This window comes from Pseudonaja textilis, chromosome 2 (assembly GCF_049901715.1).
Source record: "Pseudonaja textilis isolate UNSWEBS1 chromosome 2, rPseTex1.2, whole genome shotgun sequence".
Taxonomy (NCBI): Eukaryota; Metazoa; Chordata; class Lepidosauria; order Squamata; family Elapidae; genus Pseudonaja; species Pseudonaja textilis.
Window position 1 is genome coordinate 128,727,230 of NC_141991.1, and position 22,293 is coordinate 128,749,522.

Here is a 22,293-nt window from a genome sequence, read left to right on the forward strand (position 1 = left end):
AAACACTGCACAACAAAGAGACGGGAGTGAGGCAGGGGGAAACCACAAAATAAATTCTCTTTGGGGATGCAACAGTTTGCAATCCCGATAACCTTTCCTCTCCCCCCACCCCCCAAAAATACCCCCCACAAAAACCCCAGCCTCCAAAAACAGAAGATCCCTAAAGTGCCTGATGTGGTTGGGATAATTCTGGCAGCGCATACACAAGTTTTGTTTTTTTTCATAAAGAAGAACCGCGTTGGCTGGGCAACAGCATCCATGGTGCACGCAAGGGACTACGAGCTGCCTAAAGTATCTGAGTATCCAGGTACAGTAGTTCTCAGTTCAAGTGTTTCTCACTGGAATCAAACAGGGCGAGCACAACAAACTAACAAACAAACAGAAGTTACCATACGGGAAGAAGCAACGACAGTGGCCCTTTGCCAGTGGCTGCTGCCCTTCTTGGTGGCCCCTCATTGACCATCCTCCCTGTCCTCGTTCCAAAATGCAAAACAAAAAAGCAGCGGCAATTCAGGCTTCTGCTCCCTGCCTATCCTGCTGGGTCCCTCGGAATTATTTTTATTCCGAGGGCACAGAAAAAAAGGATCCCAAATGGTAAGGTGGCCCAACAGAGGGGAAGTGTGGGAGACACAGTGAAGAGGGTCAAATTCAGGTCCTTCGGCTGCTGCCACAACCGGCTGCATGAAATAAATTTAATTGGCTCTTCACTCAAGGCATCAAGCCTTGAGGAATTTGATTGAAAAAGGTGGGTTGCTTAAAAACACTGAACTCAGAAGCATCGGGCAATACCCTTTGGCAAATAGCCGGGAAAGAAGAATACAAGCGGGTTTTTTATTTAAAGCTTCACAGAGTAATTTTAATCAAAAACATCTTTAAAAAGGATGTGTCTGAAAACCCACACTTCTCTTTGTTAATTTTGATAGCAAAAGAAATGCTAGTGGTCAAAGCAAGTATCTAGGTAGGGTGCAGAAGCTGAGATCACTTTCTCTAGGTTTTTTTTTCTCTTTCCTTTCCTTTCCTTTTTTTTTTTTGGTTCCTAGGACCTTTTGGAAGGCCCATTCCCAGTCTTGTTCTCCTTTAAAGTGTCCTATATTGATAGAATTCCTAAATAAATAGAAGAGATACTAGATCACCCATCATGGTTTTTCTTAAGCTATTCCGAATAACAGCCATCTAAGCCGATGGCATTGTGCCTATCCTTGGTGTAGGGGCAGCTGTTCCCGTTGGGCAAGGAGCTGCAGGCGGCTGTCTTGGCAGCAATGCCGCAGTTCTTGAGGAGGTTGAAGCTGAAAGGGCTGATGGCGTCTTTAGGTGGAAAAGGCTTCATGGTGGAAAGGATAAGTGCCAGGCAGTCAGCAACGTCTTTGTTGGGGGCACAAGCCAAGGCTGGGGTATGGCCTGGAAAAGACAAACAAATTCAGTTCCACGACAGCAGCAGCAACAAAAGCAAAGCCATTCATGAGGGAAAAGGGGCCAACAGATTACAAATTAAAGGGATGGTTTGGAGTATCTGTTCAGAATTCCTTGCATTAAATATCGACTATGTATTTTCAACACAAGGAGGTGCTTTTAAGATGATACTGTTTCAATTTCATTCCTACTGAAAATTCAGGAAACAGGAGACAGCCATTAAGGCTAAGAGATATGGTAGTCCTCCACTTATCGCGGTTCGAATTAACAGGGGCCTCAGAAATGGTACTTTACAGCTTATAAAGTACATAGGACCATTGCAAAAGGTCTCTGTCTCGCTCTCTCTCGCACACACACACACAGAGGTCATGTGATTGCAATCTGGATGCTTGGCAACCTATTCACTTATGACCAGTTGCCAAGCACCCTGCAATCATGTGATCACAATTTGCAATCTTCTCTGCTGCCTTCCCCAGAAAGTCAATGGGCAAGTCAGCAAGAAAGGTTGCAAGCCGCTGTCATTTGCCGACAAGAGACTGGCTGAAAGAGCTCCTTACTGAAATCCAAGCAAGAGGAGAGGCAGCCTGGTAATATAAGGAGTGTGGAGGTGCTTCAGGGGTGTGTGAGAGGCCCAGCATAGATCACACACAAGTCTCTTTGCAACCTATGGGCTGAAAATCCTGCTTGGGTTTTGGCAGGTAGGATTTTCAGCTCCTAAGATGACAGATCCTCGTGCACAGCCTATGCCAGACCTCCCAGTGTCCCCGTCCCGCACCGAGGCACTCCGTACTCCCTACCTGGCACTCCATCCTCTTAATGAATGAGACTGCTCAACAATTACAACTGGACTGCCAGATTGCAGTCACTGAGCAAAGAAGTCATTGGACATCTCACTTAATGACCACTTTGCTCAATAACCAAGATTCTGGTCCCAAGTGTGGCCCTAAGTTGAAGACTTCCTGCTCTGACGGCCATGAATCTGCTTCATCCCCTTTTCAAACCATCTAAGTGAAGCACCCGCAAACTAACTCATGGCAACAAATATCACAGTTTAACCAAGTGCTCTGTAAATCATTTTTAACTTCTCAAAAATCTTCTTGTCCTTAACATCAGCCACTGAGTTTCATTTTCATGGGGTAGGTAAGAAAACCCTCTCTATATTTCTATATCTCTATATCCTCATTTTTATAATATGCAGGTACTTTATGAAACCATCTGGTTTCATATTAACCCTGGGAGGCAAACAATACTAAAAATAGATAAGAACAACCACCACTGGAAAAAATAACAACTGTACTTAGCATGAGCAAAATAATACTCTATTACACAAACATTCCACCTTAATCAAAGGGCTGGAGGAAAAGCTGTATTTTCCAACTCTGCATATTATTTCTGAGGAATGTGAGTCCCTGTACACAATAATTCATAATGTTGTATTCTGTCTTGAGAGACAAAGAATCACTACACTAAACTTCCACCTTTACAACTGGAACTCTCATAATTCCATTGGCTGTGAAGGCTAGAATTTCTGGGATAGTTACAACACATCTGGAGAGTGTGCCAGATTGGAAAGTTGCTTTAGACAGACTAAGATAGGTATTGCAGGTGTTGATCAGGCTGAGTCGGTATGGGGTGGGGGAGTCAAATGTGTTATTAGTCTCAAGTCCCTTCAAGTCCATAAGAGGTCTAAGTCCAGCCCACCTTGAATTCCACTGACTCTTATCTGCGACCAATTTGCTTTGATTGTTAGTAGTTCAGATTCCTGTAGAGAGTTTTAGCTAACAATAAACCTATGAATTCATTTGAACTGCCTGGACTCTTGATTTTCTGCCTTGACGGGTATCTTTACTACATCAAACTTTGTTGTCCCCCTCACATACTAAATGAACCCCTGCCTTGAGCTTCCAGATGTGAATGATTCATACCTTCTTCATCCACAGCAAGCACAGTGGCACCTCTGCTCAGCAGAGCCTGGACAACAGAGGCCAATCCGTTTCGAGCTGCAATATGGAGTGGCCTGTGTGCAGTGAGAAGAGAAAGGATGGTTATGCTATTGGCCAAATTCGATAAGAGAACGCTTGCACCCCAAGTTCACTTCACTTGCAAAGAGATATGTTTAATATTTACTTGGATTTGCACATTCCACTGCCATTACACTAACAGGACCTTCTTCACAACTCACTTTTGTGTGCCCAAAATATGTACACCATATCATCATCATAAGCATCAACATCATTTTAGCCATACCATGTAGCAACATAAAATTTGGCACTGGAAGGATTTGTGAAGTGAAAAAATGGCTCAGAAAAACTAAGTGTACTCTGGGACTCAATGTACAGCTGCCCTTAGCCTGATCTACATGTATGGAGCTTCACTGCAACTCTTGTCAGCCTAAGGATCGAGGTGTGAGTGACCCAGAGCTGTTTTAGACGGGTGGCCATACAAATCTTTTCAAATAAATAGAAACAAGTAAATATGTTTCTAACCTACTCCCATCCTGCTGTTTATGAGGGTGGTGTGAGAATGTGAACAAATGGGACACATGACTTGGGGAACACTTCCTGTTCTTGGAAGACATGGGGAAGGCAAGGAGGTTTCTGAAGGATTGCAAGAATGGGAAGCATAGCTTTGGAGAACGGTGTCAGACAGCGAAGGCCAGTGGGATGGGGCTTGAGCTGGCACAGCAGGGCTGCGACTGAAGAAGAGGCCTGGGGATGAGAGCAGCTGGCTGCGATTGCTAAAAGCCCCAGGCCTCCACCTCACTCCCAGTCCTGCTGCTGCTGAGTGCCACTGTGCATGGTGACCAAAAGAGCATTGTGACAAACAGTGCTCTTTTGATGCTTTGTGGGCATTCCCTCCAACTTTTAGCTTGTTCTTTTAAAACTCTGTTCTTATTTTGTTCTTCACTCTGCTTTTGCTTTTAACAATGTCTCTTTTATACGGTTTTATGATTTGTATCTGTAAACTGCCCAGATTCATATGGAAAGTGAGATAGGCAATGACTAAATTTGTTGAATAAATAAAATAGTGTGGGAGGGGGAGATAAAAACGCTCTGCAGTTTTAAGTATAGGTGGGCTTCCAAATATCTACACTTTTGATTATGTGAGTGTGTGTGCATGTGTGTGCATTTCTGCGATGCAATGTCTGACTTTGGGCACAGGTCCTAAGTCCACTTTTTCAGCACCATGGTAATTTCAAATAGTTGTTGAATGAAGGTTGCAAGTCAAGGATTACTTGTATGCTGGAGCATCCTGCAGTTGTGGGTCCAACATCCCTACTACAGATAGTACAACTGGCATTTAATCATGGGAGTAGCAACATTTTGTCCTTTTTCCAGATACTGTCTGTTAATGCAGAGACACAAAGTTGACAAAAGTGGAAATAATTTACCCTGTGTCTCCGTTCTCATTTATTTAGGCCTCTGTGGTATAAGCCAACTCTACAATTTAATCCAGAAGTATTTCCCTTCACCATCCTGCATTAAGCAGCAAGACTCTGCACTGGATTAAGTCCATTAAATAGAATTTTCAAGGTGACTGATTACCTCAGAGATACTTTTCCAAAATGTTAAATCTCAGAATCAAAAGTACCCTATATCTCCGCCAAGACATGTAAAGCTTTGAAAGATTGTTTAGATTCCTGTTTATTCATGCCGTTAGATTTTGGAAGCTTAAGTTTAAACACTTGAGAGAAAAGATTTGTGATAGGCTGAGGAACTAGGACAATTATAATATGTAATAATAATCCTAAAAACTCCCCGCCGCCGCCACCCCATATATAATCTTGGCTATCAACTCAAAAGGAAGAAAAAATTTCTGCCCATCAAAGTAAGTAATAGTGGGTTACTCATTCAAACTTAAACTGAGGCAACTTCTTATGCAAAGCCACGTTTCGGTAGGAAAGACTGAAAACATTTAATCTTCCCATAATTAAGGTAGAAGTTTTCTCCTTTTTTTGTTTCGTTTTCAGTAGGATTCAATGACATCTCATAGGACATAAGGGTTTTCAAATGTACATTTATTTGGGACTTTGACATGTAAAATCAACCTCTAATAAGAGCTTTATGCTAGACATAATCAAAATGTCTTCCCAAATGCAAAAGAGGTTTTCTTCCCACATTAGAATCAGCTAAAGATGCTTTTCCTGACTCATTTTTAGTAATATTTGGTAGGAAATAAAGCGAAGGAAAGAAACCTGCTGATTTCCATAGGCTGTGTGAGCACTTACATCTGTAGAGCACTGTTTGTTGCATTGATAAGGCCAAGGTCTTGGGTTTCCCCCAGAATCAACAAGGCACACTTTTCATGACCCTGGAAAGAAAAGATAAAAGTCAGAAATTGCACTCAGCTCTGCAATTTAATTCTGATAAAGAATATGACACGGGTTTCTTATCATGGTCCTTTCATGCAAGTAAACATACGTGCCCATTGCCACAATGGGCTACAATAAAGTAAGCCTGGATATAAAGGATAGAATTAACATGGAACAGAAACAGGAATTTCCCCAGTAGGAAAAATCTAAACTTTAAGCAATGGTTTGAATGAAGGATGTTAAAGTATGACAAAGGAGCTGGAAAATATTGTCTGCTGATGGATTGTTTCTATTTGAAGTTATGCTGCACTGTCTCCTAGTGGGAGAAAATGAAGATTACATTTGCTCTATTAGTGTGAGTTCAGCAATAAAACAGGAAACCAACAGTACTGCCCATGTACTGGTATCACCAAAAGGTTTTTCTCAAGGATTTAGGATTCATTGGCAGACTTCTGGCCTTCAGTTATCATTCTCTTACAACCATAAAAATCATTTCCAGATAAATTTTCCAAAAGAATGGAAACCATATATGGAATTTTTGCTGAAAGACAAAATAAAATGATTTATAGGTTTGAAGATTTTTAAAAAAATATGAATTAAATGAGGGGGTGATGAGACTTGTATAAGATATAAGACAGAGGAGGATTGTAAGATTGTAATTATATACTGAAAAGATCAGAAATCATAATATTAGGTAGTTTCATTTTTTTCTTTCATTCATTTCATTCTGTAGAAATGGTAAGACTACAGATGGCTTTGCAAAAACCAGAGCTCATAATCACAGCAATGAATGAAAACCCAGTGAGCAGACCAGTTTTTTTTAAATTTCTCTGCACAAAGAGGATGAGAGATCACCCAAAAATACTTCAAACAGTTGCTCCTTCCAAGGAGATTACAGTATCCAGTGGGTTTTAAGCATTGGGAAACAAGGGTATAATGATCTTGCTGAAACTCTGGATGGCACCTTTAAAAGGACATTAAGTTTCTTGTCTAATCATATTCAAAAATTGCTTACTAACTATCTTTCAGCTATTAGAAATCTTTGGAGAGACAAGTCTGAAAATACTGGATGAGTGTGCCTTCAATCCTTAATTTAAAAAAAGCCTACAAACTTAACAACTTTAAAAAAATAAAGAGCAAAAAGTTAATTAAGAGTGATTTTAGAAAGTTATAACTGGTTCCAGATATATTTGAAATAAAATTTTGGAATTACTTATGAAGAATTCTTTCCGTGGGAAAGTTGAATTGTTTTAAAAACATAATAAGGTAAGCTTTTAAAACTAAATATTTCAATTAAAGGATAAGAATAACATAAACTTTAATAGCTACAGAATGGTGCAAAATATTCTAACATTGGAAATATCGAAGGGCATTTTTGAAAAGTGCAATCAGAAGTCAATAGTAACAATGTCAACAGCAATATCTGCCTCTAGGGATATACTGTGTCTAAAGGACATTAGGGAAGAGGAATAAGTTTTACCTCACAAAACGCAATGAGCTGAATGTGGATTTACAATGAAAAGTTACCAGAGTGACATGGAAAAAGATGTTACACTGGACATACAGAAGAAATGGGTTGTTTTAGTAGTTAAAAGGGACATACAAACAATAAAATAAGAGAGTAACCTGGATAATTTTTCTACATTGGACTTACAAAAGAATCTTATTAAAGTTTCAAAGAAACTCATGAGAAGAGACAAAACAGAAATGAAATCAAGTTCCACAGCATTATCTGGATGGATTAAAGATTGAGAGTGTTAGGAGTAAAAGAAATGAATATAAAGTTGATTTATTTGATCAAAGTTAAATAATTTATTTAAACTTGTTATTTTTGGTAACTTTTGGTAGACTTTTGCTGACACCAGGACTGAAATTACAATGCTTTATATGGATTTATTTATAAAGAAATGGAGTATGGCAAAAAAAGAGATTATTTGTGATTTAAAAGGTGAAAAGTTACTAAAATTGTTTGCCCTTGTGATGAAGGTTAGTAGTCACTTTTCTATTTCTTTACTATATTCTTTTCTTTATATCTTTTTCGCCCTTGCATGTTTTATTTTTTCTTTGTTTATACTTTTCTTTTACTTGCATTAGTTTTTACTGTTGCAATTAAAATTAATTGAAAAAAACTCATTATATTTCATAAATTACCTTCCTTCCTCCCTCCTTCTTTTCTTGTCTTTTACTGTATGTAAATTATTAATAAACATTTTTTTAAAAAAACAGCAACATTGCCATACATACCTAGTGGGCCACTTTTCTTCTTCCCAATAAAAATCAAATCACATAAACTCATTATTTGGAAATAAGGTAATTTAATCACATCTAGCATCACTTGCATCATAATCTTCTAACATTGCATCTTAAACTCTACAGAAGATAGTCTCAAAAATCAATTTTATAAGTCCCACTTTTGGACAGTGTACCTTACTGCAGGCCAGGTGAAGAGCTGTGTTCTTGTTGACATCTAGCACAGTTAGATCAGCTTTTGCTCTGTACAGCAGGAACTCTGAAAATGTATGGAAATGAAACATGAAAGATTGTGCCTTTATTTATTTAAAAGATTCTTATAAGCCATTAACCCCAAAGTCATAGAAGCCAACTTCCAACATTAAATGGCAAATGTGAAAAATGAAAAAGCAGGGCAGCTTAATCCAAAAATCAAGACAGATAATTTCTATACCACTAGATTGATGTCACTGTCCTCTTCTGAGATAATTCGGCTTTTGCCAGAAGGGGAATCATATTGGACAAGACATTTCAAAGTTCTATCATCAAGGCAGAAAGGTCAACCAAAAAGGAAAGGAACTGAAGTTAAACTCTGTATCTCGAGATACAGAGCGTCAATGCACTGGTTTGTGACATTTCTTTTTTGCTCTTATCTTTTTATGGGACAATATACTTTACCCTCAAATAACATTAAACCATTCCACAGTTATAACCTTTACATGTTACAAAATGTGATGGAGGAAGGCATCATAATGGTTGTCTCAAAAGGATTATGTATTTTTCCTTGAGGAACAAGACAACGTTTGCTTCTCATCCAAGAAGCTTCATTAGTTCTGGATGAAGGCATAGTGTAGTTGCTTTTTGAAAAGTGCCTTTGAGACAACCATGACTGGAAGAATCTCCGTAGACCTTCATAATGGTTCTATGCTTGAAATCTGTTTGTGAATGATTTGCCACTCCAAAATTGCAAAGAGATAGTTTAGATTTCTTAAGAATAACAAGGAGTGGACTTTAAGCAGCAGTTAGCTCCTCTGCTCTCAACTATCCTCTAGGTTGGAAAGAATCTTGCACTCAAATAATCAGAGACTTTTCAGGTGATCTTCTTGTTTCCCACTGCAAGCCAAGGCAGACTTGAGTCTAGAGCAGTGGTTCCCAATCTTTCCATTTGTGGACCGGCAATGGCAGCAGGGAGGGAAGAGAAGATGGTTTCATGCGAGCAGCAGGTGAGCGCACTCATGCATGCAGGCCCATTTGCACAAGTAATGGACGTGCAAGTGGAGCTATATGCATGCTTGCATGCCGCTTGCCCAACCTGGTTTTGAATGGGTCACAGCCTGGTGGTTGGGGAGTACTGGTCTAGAGTGAGGCAAAGCGTAGCAATTCATATTATGTCACAGATGTTGGAGGAAAGCAGCATATTGTTGCTATTTCTGGATGATGGGAGAGAAAAAAATGCACAAAAATATCATGCAAAACTCATGGAAGTGCTCACATGAGCTCAAGTACTGCTCCTAATTCCTCCCTAGGATGATGATAGACAGAAAGATGACTACAATAGACTAAGAAGGAAAAAGTAAATTGAAAGTAACTACAGAAAGCTATTCCCAAAACCAACAGAATAGCTACAGTGTCAATATCTTCACAAAACAATTATCAAATGTCTATGGAGAGTCTCAGTCATGCAGGCCATGGTTGTCCCAAAGGTACTTTTTCAAGAGGCAACTGGACTTTTTAGTTTCTCTTCGAAGACGTTTTGCTTCTCATCCAAGAAGCTTCTTCAGCTCAGTATGAGCTGGATGAGAAGTGAAACACCGTCAAAGAAAAACCAGAAAGTCCAGATGCCTTTTGAAAAAGCATCTTTGGAACAATTAGTCAAATGTATTATTAGAAATGAGCTTGGCAGGAAACTGAACCAGACAGTATTGGATCTATGGTGAACCAAGAGAAGACTTCAGAGATACACACCAAGTATTTTTTATGGATTCTCTCTTAAGCTGATTTCAGAGAGAAAGCATGATAGGATGGTTGGGGGAAAATAAATACAGAAGATGCATCACTAACCAACTGCTGCTGTCTGGCCATTTTCAGCAGCCATCATAAGAGGGGTCCTCCCCAATTGGTCAGTTCCATCTACCTCAGCCTGGTGTTGCAAAAGCAATTGTAAACCATGGATGTTGTCTGCAAAGGCAGCAGCGTGAAGGGGGGTCCTTGGAAGAAGAGGAAAGACGGACTTGACATGCTTTCAAAAAGAACTCTTATTTTTTTAGATGCACTATTGGTAAATTATACAGCATTGCTTTCATTTAAAAAAATATTCCACATACTTTATTTATGTTAGTATTCTAGTTTCTCACTGAATGATCGATCTCTCAACTTTATTTTTAGAAGACGCATAGTATCCACTGAAAGCAAACATTCTGCTTTCATGCATAAGTGCATAGCAAAACCCAAATTAAAACTCGCTTTCAATTGTCACATCCTAATGAAACTTAATTGAATAATGATTAAAGAGGTAGAAAAACAAGAATAAGAATGGCAGGACATTGAATAATGATTAAAGAGGTAGAAAAACAAGAATAAGAATGGCAGGACATAAATTTGTTTATGATAAGATTACCACGTTGCTATTGACAGCAAACACGTATTTCCTGTAATAAACACACACAGAGACATACATCTTAAGAAATTGATGGTAAACTTGAATGTAGGTCCCTTGTACAATAATTAGTAGCAATAGGGGTTTTTTTTAGCACTATTTGAAAGTGCAAGAAGATCAGGTTGGCAAATGAAATGCCTGCTGGACTCCCAATAATTGCCTGTCTTCCAACTTGTGAGATGTCAGCAAATTAAGGAAGTGTAAAGGCAATCACACTGGATTTTGTGAGCAGGTCCAAGCCATGAAAAATCCTTGCCACTCACATATAAGGGTGCTAGAGCATATCAAAATCCATTTGTCTAGCATTTGATACACACAATGGTAATCCAGATTTAAACTCTCTCGAATTTCATATCATACGACTTCATGGAATGGAGCCTGGGTTTTCTGCACTATGTAAGACAGAAACTATAACAGTTAAGACACCAAAACCCATGCTGTTGAATTCCTTTAGTCTCTGTAGTGCTATCTTGAAGGGATATCTCCCATTCAAATGATGATCCAATCAACGATATGGAGTAATCTAACTAGTGCGTCCACCCCAAGAAGAGGAAGACACAATCACTCACCTTCCTTTGGCATCTCTGCTATTAACAATCTTGGCACCCAGTGCTTCAACAAGCATCTCAGCGGTGCCATCCTGGTTGTTAATTCTGGAGAAGAAAGTAAGTGTGAGAAGCAAGCAAGCGTTGGTTGATTTTATTTATTTCAGGGTGACAAACAAGTGCAACAGCATTTCCAGACCTCTCTAATGAATCTGGGTTTTAGAGGTACAAAACAGACAGGGAAAATTCCCATCAGTCAAAATGCTCCAAATTTTGGACAATTCATTCAAGAAAATTCCCTATTAACTTTAATCTACTTTCTTTTTGGGTGGAAAAAAAATAAGTAAAAGCTAAGGAGTAAGCCACCAGAAGAATCTGCTATTCAGTCCTGCTTAGCAATTCCTTGTTGAATTTGTAGGCCTTGAATGCCACTGTTGTGTTAGTGATGTGAAATAACCATTCCAGGGCTAAGTTGTAGGTTTCAAAATATAGGTAGTCCTCAACTTATGACCTCATTTAGGATCAGAATTTCCACTGCTATTGAAGGCAGCTGTTATATGAGTCACACTCAAATTTTACAATCTATTTTCTGCCACAGTTGTTATCACTGCAATTACTAAGTGAATGAATCATGCAATTGTTAAGGGATCCTGGCTTCCCCCAATTATGGGGAAGCCAGCTGGGAAGGTTGCAAATGGCAATCACATGACACTCGGATAAGGCAACCATTGTAAAAATATGCCAGCTGCCAAGTAAGTGCCCAAATTTTGATTATGTGACTGTGAGCATGCTTCAATGGTCGTAAGTGTGAGAACTGGCTGTAAGTCATTATTTTCAGAGCAGCTGCAACTTCAAACAATCACTAAATGAATGGTTGCGAATCAAATACAGGTAGTTCTCATCTTACAACATTTCATTGAGTGAAGTTACAACAGCACTGAAAAAAGTGATTTATGGGTTTTTCCACACTTACGACTCTTTCAACATCCTCATGGTCACATGATCAAAATTCAGATTCTTGGCAACGGTTTCATATTTATGATGGTTGCGTGTGCCGTGGGTCATGTGACCTTCTTTTGCGACTTTCTGAGGAGCAAAGTCTACAAGGGAAGCCAGATTCACTTCACAGCCATGCTACTAACTTAACAAGTGCAATGATTCACTTAACAACTATGGCAAAAACAGTCATAAAATGGGGCAAGATTCACTTAACAAATGTTCACTTAGCAACATACATTTGGGGCTCAGTTATGATCGTAAATCAAGGACTCCCTATACTGTGTGTATTTTTTTCTGATACTGAGTCCCCAGATGTTATTGGACTAAAATATTCAGCTTCTGCTAGCTACTGGAGTAGATGGGAACTGCGAGCCAACAGCATATGGAGTCAGGCAAGAAATCATTTAACAGGCAAGAAATCGCTTATTTCCTAGAAAACAAAGTGGTAAGTTGTCCCTTAACCTTTTGTCTTCTTTTTGGGGCAAGTGTATTTCTTACAATAGGTCTGGGCTGCATGCAATAGCTAACTTCATTTTTTTTTTTAAGGCTTCCAGTGTAGTTCATTGGAGGCCCAGAAGTACTCATGGAAAAGAGAGCTAATATTCGAACGTGGCATTTTGCTTGGCAGAATTCATTCTGTTATCTGTAGTTTATTTTATTTAAAAGTCAAGTATGGTATCGAGAGGTTTTACACATATACTAGCAAGGGTGGGCTTCAAAAATTTTTTAGCAAGGAGTTCTTTGCCTGATTGCTGGGTAGGCATGGTCATGGTGGGTGTGGCCTAGTTGGCCTCCCGCACCATGGCGGGGAGGGTGGGGGTTTGCCCTCCCTGGGCTTCGGAGGCTTTCCTCAACCTCCGGGAGGACGAAAACGGCCTTCACAGGCTCTGGAGGCCCTTCCCGAACTTCCGCTAGGCCCGTTTTTCGCCCTCCCCGAGCCTCCGCGTGTGCCCTGCACTTACCTATATCCAAAACGGGCCACGTGGGGACTCCTGGAAGGGGAGGGGGGCCAGGCAGGAGCGGGATTTGGGGGTTCTCCAAACTGCACAGAATCTTAGCTAGGGGTTCTCCCAAACCCCTGAGAACCCTCAGCAGCCCAACCCTGTATACTGGCCTAAGGGTAATCCAAAGCAGGAATGCAGTTTTCAGTGACACTTTCAAACTCTACTTGAAAAGCACAATCCACATCTCCTTTGGCTTAGAAAGTCTTATCCTAATGCATTTGCACAAACAAACCCTTCGTCTCCAGGGTCTACCAAGACTTACACTGCACAGTGCAATGGAGTAAAGGGGTTTCCTTCTAGGTATGCAAATGGATTGTGTTCAAGTAACAATTCAAGACAATCTTCATGCCCTGGAAAGAGAGAAGAGAATTTATTAGATCATATAACCCCATGGCTTTTTTTTATAGGCAAAATCAAGTGTTTCTACAGGTGAAACTCAAAAAATTGGAATATCGTGCAAATGTTCATTTATTTCAGTAATGCAACTTAAAAGGTGAACCTAATATATGAGATAGACTCATTACATGCAAAGCAAGATAGTTGAAGCCGTGATGTGTCATAATTGAGATGATTATGGCTTACAGTTCATGAAAACCGCAAATCCACAATCTCAGAAAATTAGAATATTGTGAAAAGGTTCAATATTCTAGGCTCAAAGTGTCCCACTCTAACCAGCTAATTAAGCCATAACACCTGCAAAGGGTTCCTGAGCCTTTAAATGGTCTCTCAGTCAAGTTCAGCAGGAATCACAATCATGGGAAAGACTGCTGACCTGACAGTTGTGCAGAAAACCATCACTGACACCCTCCATAAGGAGGGAAAGCCTCAAAAGGTAATTGCAAAAGACATTGGATGTTCCCAAAGTGCTGTATCAAAGCACATTAATAGAAAGTTATGTGGAAGGAAAAAGTGTGGAAGTAAAAGGTGCACAACCAGCAGGGATGACCACAGCCTGGAGAGGATTGTCAGGAAAAGGCCATTCAAAAGTGTTGGAGACTTTCACAAGGAGTGGAGTGAGGCTGGAGTCAGTGCATCAAGAGCCACCACACACAAACGGATCCTGGACATGGGCTACAAATGTCGTATTCCTCTTGTCAAGCTGCTCCTGAACAACAAACGTCAGAAGCGTCTTACCTGAGCTAAAGAAAAACAGAACTGGTCTGTTGTTCAGTGATCCAACGTCCTCTTTTCTGATGAGAGCAACTTTTGCATCTCATTTGGAAACCAAGGACCCAGAGTCTGGAGGAAGAATGGAGAGGCACACACTGCAAGATGCTTGAAGTCCAGTGTGAAGTTTCCACAGTCTATGTTGATTTGGGGAACCATGTCATCTGCTGGTGTTGGTCCACTGTGCTTCATTAAGTCCAGGGTCAACGCAGCCATCTATCAGGAGATTTTGGAGCACTTCATGCTTCCTTCTGCAGACAAGCTTTATGGGGATGCTGACTTCATTTTCCAGCAAGACTTGGCACCTGCCTACACTGCCAAAAGCTCCAAAACCTGGTTCAATGACCGTGGGATTACTGTGCTTGATTGGCCAGCAAACTTGCCTGACCTGAACCCCGTAGAGAATCTATGGGGCATTGCCAAGAGAAAGATGAGAGACGAGACCGAACAATGCAGAAGAGCTGAAGGCCGCTATTGAAGCATCCTGATCTTCCATAACACCTCAGCAGTGCCACAGATTGATAGCTTCCATGCCACACGGCATTGAGGCAGTAATTGCTGCAAAAGGGGTCCAAACCAGGTACTGAGTACATTTGCATGCTTATACTTTTCAGAGGTCCATGCTTATACTTTTCAGAGGTCCAATGTACAATCCTTGTTTTATTGATTGCATGTAATGTTCTAATTTTCTGAGATTGTGGATTTGGGGTTTTCATAAGCCGTAAGCCATAATCCTCACAATTATGACAAATCACATCTTGAACTATTTTGCTTTGCATGTAATGAGTCTATCTCATATATTGGGTTCACCTTTTAAGTTGCATTACTGAAATAAATGAACTTTTGCATGATATTCTAATTTTTCGAGTTTCACCTGTATGTATCAGCTTTCAGATGTTTGCGCAGCTTTAACACAAGCTGAAATTGGAAGTTAATAGCTATACTTTTTTGAATCTTGATTTAAATGAGCCAGTCTGCAACAAAGGCAGTGTTTATATATCATAACAGGAAAAATGGCTCAATGAATTCAAGTTGGAATACAAGACATGCACCCAAACACACAGACTTTCCTGAAGCATTATTCCTTCTTCCATGTCAGCATTACAATAATCAGAAATCTGACACTTCAACACCATTCAATTCAGAATTACAGTGAAGTGCTTCTAAACGGCCAGGTAGGATTAGGAGTTAGATTTTAATTGAAGTTTAGAGTTGATTTGATTTGAGGTAAGGAAATACAAATTAATCAAAATCAATACATGAATGCAAAAAATAATAATAATGCAACTTCTAATATTCCCTCACAAGAATGTTTTTTCAAAGAGTCCACAGAGTTTCTGGAGATGTTTATCAGATGATCCACAATGAGAAATCAGTGATAGCAGATATGCTTGCCAGAAAGACAATTACCCACCACCACTGAATTCTTCTGCAGTAAAACAGCTGAAAAGATTTGGATACTGAAGAGGAGCAATCTTCAATTTTGGTCCACTAAAGCCACCATGAACAAGATACAATCTAGAACGAGAGTGGACAAACTGTTCCATCAGCCATTTGTGACCCACAGGATTCCTTCTGGGCCCGAGAGCAGATTTTAAGTAGGATTTTTGGAAGGCTTGGGAACTCTCTATTTTGCACACCAAAATCCCCCCTATAGGCAGAAAATATGGACACCATTCACGCTAGTGAATCTCCCATAGTCATATAACCCACACAGCACCTGGGAATCCCAAGAAATTAAACTGCACTCTCCAGATATTTGCCCCGAGTAATCTAAAAGATCTTGACAGATGACTTGGAGAAGGAATGGTCTATCCTACAATCTAATGAGCCGCTGAATCTGCTAGAGATGTAATCACCGTTCAGGTAAATAGGCTGCATAAAATTGTTGAACATCCATAGTTTTATCCATCACAAGTTTTCTTCTGCAACCATCATGTGGTATTACAGCAATTAACTTTGCCCAGTGTTGTAGCAGTGATTTAATCGGACAGATCTTATTATAGTCTCTCTCTGGCAGAAGAAAATAACAAAGGAAAGTATGCATGAATCTCTACATTCTTACCACTGTATGAAGCCCAGTGCATTGGTGAATAGCCACTATAGTCCACTACAGAGTCCAGAGGGTCAGTAGAGAGCGCTGCCTGCAGCAAGGTCCTCAGGATTTCAGAATGCCCACACACCGAGGCAAAATGGATCGGGGTCCGGCCCTTGAAATCCCGACACAATACAAAGGCATCATGGTCCAGCAGTGTTGCAAGGCAGTCTTCACAGCCAGTAACAGCCTACAAAAAAGGACAGCAAGCAATGAGGGGGGGGAAAGTATCTATTCCAAGTGGAAGTAAGACTTGCAAAGTAGGCACTCAAAATATTTTATTCAATAATAAGTCAAGAGTTGTTGGATTAATCATTCAGTCCTATCTGATTCTTGGCGACTTTATAGGTAAGTGCTTTCCATGCTACCCTGTCAAGCACAGCTTCTTTCAGTTGTTGGAAATTCACCTTTGCATCAGTTTTGATGATATCAAACCAGCAAGCTCTTTGCTTGCTCCTTCTTCCTTGTTCCGTGAACCATTCCTAGCACCATTAACTTCTCCAACGAATTTGCACTCATGATTATAGTCAAAGTAAGTCAGTCTTGTAATCCAAGTACCATGTAATAACAACAATAAATCTTGCACTATAAACGATAGAAACTTTTATTTTCGCATTAAAACTGGTGTTGCTCAACTAGCATTTCTTTTGCCTAAATATTCCTTTCCAGCACAAGCATGTTTACAATATTCATACAGGTAGTCCTTGCTTAACGACCTTAACTGGAATTGGCAACTCTACCACTAAGTGAAGCAATAGCTAAGTAGAAAATCACATGAAGGCAACCCTTTCTTTTCAGGAAGGAGTCAACGTGACTCTTGTTGTTTCACACGTTTGATTCTTGTTCGCTTCTAGCCACCACCATCGCCACTCCGCCCTTTGGAATGTCTGCTTACAGTCTTGCACACATCAAAAGCAATGTGATCATGCCACAGCTGAGGCTGGGAGCCATGCATGCAGTATGCAACCCACTCATGCTCTTGAAATTCCTTTTGCTCCAATCTCTTCACTTCATTGCGAGAGAAAGGGGAGCCCCCCCCCCCCCCCAAAAAAAACCCAAGTAATTTTGGTAGACCATCTCTCCTTTGCCTGATCTTTTTTGGGTTGCCAGTACAATTGCATTGCTTTTGATGGGTATAAGTTTACTCTCTTGAAATCTGTTTCAAGAACAGATTTTTATCCAATCTCTGCTCTGCAAGAAGGCAATAAAGGAAAAAAGTACACTGGTCAAACACAGGACAACCTGTACTGACTATAATGGCAATCACATGACTGAAGGATGCTGCAAAGGTTACAAATGATCTTTGAAGTTATTTTTTTCACCAATGTTGTAACTTTGGTCACAGAGCAAATGGTTGGGAAATGAGGAATACCTGTACAGTACACCAAATTCCAAGCATGCTCTCTGGAATCAAAAAGTGTGACAATTCAAAGATGAGGAACAGACAACGATCTACTCACTATGCTCCAATTGGCTTAAAGTGTGAAACACTTAAATGTCTCATTTTCCACATCCAAAACTACAAGACTATTTCAGGATCTTGTTCAATCCATTCAACATAGAACTATTCCTCCACTTACCCCCCGGTGCAGTGCAGTCCTGCCTCTTCTGTCTGCTGCATCCACTGTGGATCCCTTCTCTAGTAAGAGATGGACACAATCTACATGGCCATTCATGATTGCCAACATCAATGGGGTCCTGTGAGAAAAGTAAGAATAGGTCAGGCACCTATTGATTTACTAATTTGGCTCATCCCTAATTTAGAAAACAAGCTCTATCTTTATGAAGGGCAGAATGGACTGAGTAACCCAGTTGTTAAAATAAAAGGGAAACTCGAAAATAAAAAGTATTTAATTCCAAGAAGTTTCCACAAAGCAATTAGTTTCATTAATATGTTATGATTACTTCTGAGGGCTGAAAAATGAGGTTACGGTTATATTTTAAAAAAAAAATAATCTGAAAACTGGCAAACATCATGCCAAAGGCTGTAATTGAGAAAGTGAGTGGCAATAGGACTAAGCTAAATTTGAATTCATATATTTAATTCTGATTAAAATGTAAAAGTACTATTGTTATGGTTACTCTTCTATTTTTAGTAGTCACATTAAAATTGTAACAATTCTACAAATTTAAATCGAGCATTCTTATTCAAGATGTCACACAGAAAATCAAGGTCAGAAAGAGTTAACGCTTCTAGTTGCTATTGCCAATTTTAGAAAAGAAGAAAAAGAAGCAGGAATGGAAAAGCCATTTGGGTGGAATATACTGAGAAAGCTTCTAGCTGTAGCTTTGCACTAAAGAAAGCTTATTTCAGTGGATCTTCGTCTATAGAAACAAATTGGGTTCTCGATTCTAGGATTTTTTTTTCATTATAGACAGCAAGTAGAAGGGAAAGATTTTGCATTAAAAATGATGATTAGCAGAAGAAAACTCGTTTGTACAGAGCTACTTTTGGGGTTTTAATGATGTTCTATTTGTAACTATATTTTAAATGGCTAGGAATCAAATCTGATCATGACGGTTGCTAAGTAAGTAAAAAATAAATATTTTAATTTATTCAGAATATTTGTATGCCAACTGCTCCTTAAGAGAAATGCAATTTAAAATAGATTTTGTGAAGATGATTAAAATGACAAAATAGGACATTTTAAAATTAGAAAATAAAACTAAAGTGTGAAACACTTAAATGTCTCATTTTCCACATCCCAAACTACAAGACTATTTCAGGATCTAAAACTAAAACACTAAAACTATTATTAAAAGATCTAGATAAACAAATTTAAGTGTCATTTAAGCAAATAAGTTCAATAATAAATTAATAATAAATAAATGGTAAGATGGAGAAGTCTATCTCAAACTCTACTAAGTTTTTGCCATAGCATATAGGCCCCCTCATGGAGAAAGAAATATATATTCTAGAGATCTGATGTCCTATGGGAGGTTGTACAAAAGTTGCCTGTTGGTGATCACAGAGCATTGAGCAGGCTATGTAACAGGGGTGTCAAACTCGTGTGGTCAAAGCGGCCCATGTGACATATCACGATTTTTTTTCCACTCCGCTAAACCAGGCGTGGACAGCATATGATACATCTGGCCCACGGGCCGGAAGTTTAGCACCTCTGCTGTATAAGATAAGGCTGCCATATCAGGTTTTTTGTCATATAAAACAGATACTCTGTTCTGACCAAGGCTTCCTGAGACAGTAACAATCACACGCTGTTCCCCAAAACCTTGTTTTTATTTCAATGGCTGTGAATTACATGCATTGACAGCCTGTGACGAGTCCCAAACAGTTTATGAATAGTCCAACAGAAGTCTGTCACAGTCTTTCGGGATAAGGCGGATAAGCACCCACCTTTATCTCCCTTGAAATGCTGCTAATGACTAAATTACCTATTAGCTGTACAAGGCCAAATGGAGCACAAAGTCAACACAGAGCTTCAGATTTTAAATCGACCAGAACGAACAAAGTTGCTTCCTGCAAAGGCTCATGTCCCTTTGCTCCTCCTTTTTGTCTTATGGGAGGAGCCAATCATCTCCAAGCCTGACTCCCCTTTTGTCTTAACTGTTCTTGCCTTCTGGCAGCTCTGCACAAGTGCGCACTGGGAACAGGCTCCCTCTGTTCCTCTGCCTCACTGATGTCAAGATTCTGGAGGCTCGAATTAGTACATAACTCTCAGATGGCCCTGGCCCCATCTCCGTGTTGGATGCAGATCCCTCGTCCGAGTTCTCCCCAGACTCCAGTACTGGTCCATGTTCCTCCCCACTGTCCGACTCTGCAGCCAGCTCTGCAGGCCCCTGGCGGACCACAACACACCCTTGCAGAAACTTTGAATTAATCACCGGAAATAGTGAAATTGTTTGCATATGGAGGCATCACTCGGTACCTGTGCTCTGTATCCTGGGCCAGATGAAATTTCTTAAATAGCTTGAAGATTTGCTCCATAAAAAGCATATCATAATAACTAACTTTTGGGATTACGTAAGCACATAAATCACGAAAGCCATCTGTCTTCCCTCTAAAGAAAGGGAATTTACTGGCAGAAGTATTTTTTTAAAATCTTATCCTTTTCACTAATGCTATCCGACTCACCAACTTCAATGCTGGATCTAGAAAGACTTGCCAACTGCAAACCAGATCTTTAAAGGGGAAATGTATTTTAGGTGTTTCTCCTCAGCATAGAAGCTCACTCCCAAATGAGTAAGACCTCTCTCTTCTCTGTATTGGGGTTCAAGCTGGCTCTCTAGCCTTTTATTACCCAGAGTCATTCAGAGACCAGCTGCCAGTATATGTAGCCCTGCTTCGGATTTGTACAGTAAACTGGAATTTGTAAGGAACAAGCCTATTCCTGCTTGCCACTGGAATGACTTATAGTCCAAATAAATACATATAAATATACACACACAGACACACACACACATAATAATAACTGGAGACTTACTGTCCATGGATGTCCATGACATCAGTGATGTCAACTCTCTCCCCACTGTCAATGAGAAGATGTAGGGAATCTGTGTTCCCATAGGCAGCTGTAAGAAATAAAATGAGAATATAATGAACAGGTTTTCCTGCTTCTTGATAATTGTCGTTTCTTTAAAGATCCAGTGGACTCCCCAAGTCTGTTTTGCAGGAGCAACCAAGAGAAAGAATCCCCATCCATCTTGAATCGGATTTGGGGCTGCCACAAGGAAGGATAGGTAACCGTGGGAATGAAAGTAAAGTGAGCAGGGAGGGTAGCCACAACATTATTCTTTCACCAGGGCTCAAGGTCAAGTCGTTGGAGTTTGGAGGGGAGTGACTGGACTTGGCGGAGTTCAGAATGGAGGTGAATTGGAGAGTGTAACTTTAGAGTCATCAGTAAGGGCACTGGATACGAAGGGGAAGATGCAGGATTTCAGATTTGGGGTTTCCCAGATGTGCCAATATGACTTCTCTAATAAATTCTTACTTGAATAGACTTTGTCTATCAATGCTGAATGGGGATGGAGAGTTTAGTTGGAACACTGACAATCCCGGCATCTCAACAGGAAATATGACATGCTCATACCAGCAGCATGGAGGGGTGTCCACTTCTTCTTTTTCTCCTTCACAAGAGCAGAAGCACCATGGCTGGTGAGCACCTCCACGCATTCCGTAGAGCCCCTCTCCGTGGCAAGATACAAAGCCGTCCGCCCTTTGTGGTCCCGCACATCCAGGTTCACCAGGGTTTCAGCAAGCGTCTTCAGGGCTTCACAGTGACCATTATAGGCCTGAAAGCACATCAATGGACAACCCAATTTAGGGAGGCTACAGATCAAGAGGGATTTAATATAATGATGCAGACCTACAGTTTAGGTCCACTTTCCTCAATGAAACAAATGTAACATTGGCATTCAAATGGTAATTAAATTTATCCCAAGTGTACCCAATATGGCTTTATAATAATAAGACTCACAGCTAAGTGCAAAGGGCTGACTGGAATGGTGCTTTCCACATCGTCCAGGCAGTTAAACGACATTTCCAGGAGCTGAAATGAAAAAGTTTGGAATCTAATTCCAATCGTACAAATGCTTCAACAATCTAGCTCTTGGAACCCTTGAGATTTATTTACTTAGCCTATGGGAAGAACCTCTGGGAATAGTGACTAGAGAACGTATATCATTTCACCTAGTCTAGGAATTATACAGTATGTGTTTCCAAAATGTAATTATTATTAAAACAATATGTATTAAGACAATGATGAGATAGGTTTTTAATGTAGGAGTGAGGTATAAAGCTTCTGACAACAATAAACTTGTTTCTAAGTACCTAAAATTTAATTCCTGATAATGAAAGCATTTTCCCAAGGTTCTTCAGTAGCACATGATGTATTATTTTGCTATATTTCTGAAGGCAT

The 22,293-nt window shown here is 40.0% G+C and overlaps 1 protein-coding gene across 1 annotated transcript in view; it reads right to left on the reverse strand.

The window, feature by feature from the left end:
• Window positions 1-1,142: 1,142 nt before the first annotated feature.
• The window catches only part of ANKRD52 (ankyrin repeat domain 52), a 64,531-nt gene continuing 43,380 nt past the window's right edge, over window positions 1,143-22,293 (reverse strand). Inside the window, exons 17-28 of the mRNA XM_026717425.2 lie at window positions 21,853-21,924; window positions 21,466-21,667; window positions 20,860-20,947; window positions 17,998-18,115; window positions 16,388-16,607; window positions 13,418-13,505; window positions 11,177-11,260; window positions 10,013-10,158; window positions 8,149-8,231; window positions 5,639-5,721; window positions 3,336-3,427; window positions 1,143-1,398 (exon numbers count right to left, since the gene is read on the reverse strand). Of these exons, the coding sequence (XP_026573210.1) occupies window positions 1,154-1,398; window positions 3,336-3,427; window positions 5,639-5,721; window positions 8,149-8,231; window positions 10,013-10,158; window positions 11,177-11,260; window positions 13,418-13,505; window positions 16,388-16,607; window positions 17,998-18,115; window positions 20,860-20,947; window positions 21,466-21,667; window positions 21,853-21,924 (1,521 nt within the window). The 3' untranslated portion in view covers window positions 1,143-1,153. The remainder of the gene's footprint in view (window positions 1,399-3,335; window positions 3,428-5,638; window positions 5,722-8,148; window positions 8,232-10,012; window positions 10,159-11,176; window positions 11,261-13,417; window positions 13,506-16,387; window positions 16,608-17,997; window positions 18,116-20,859; window positions 20,948-21,465; window positions 21,668-21,852; window positions 21,925-22,293) is intronic.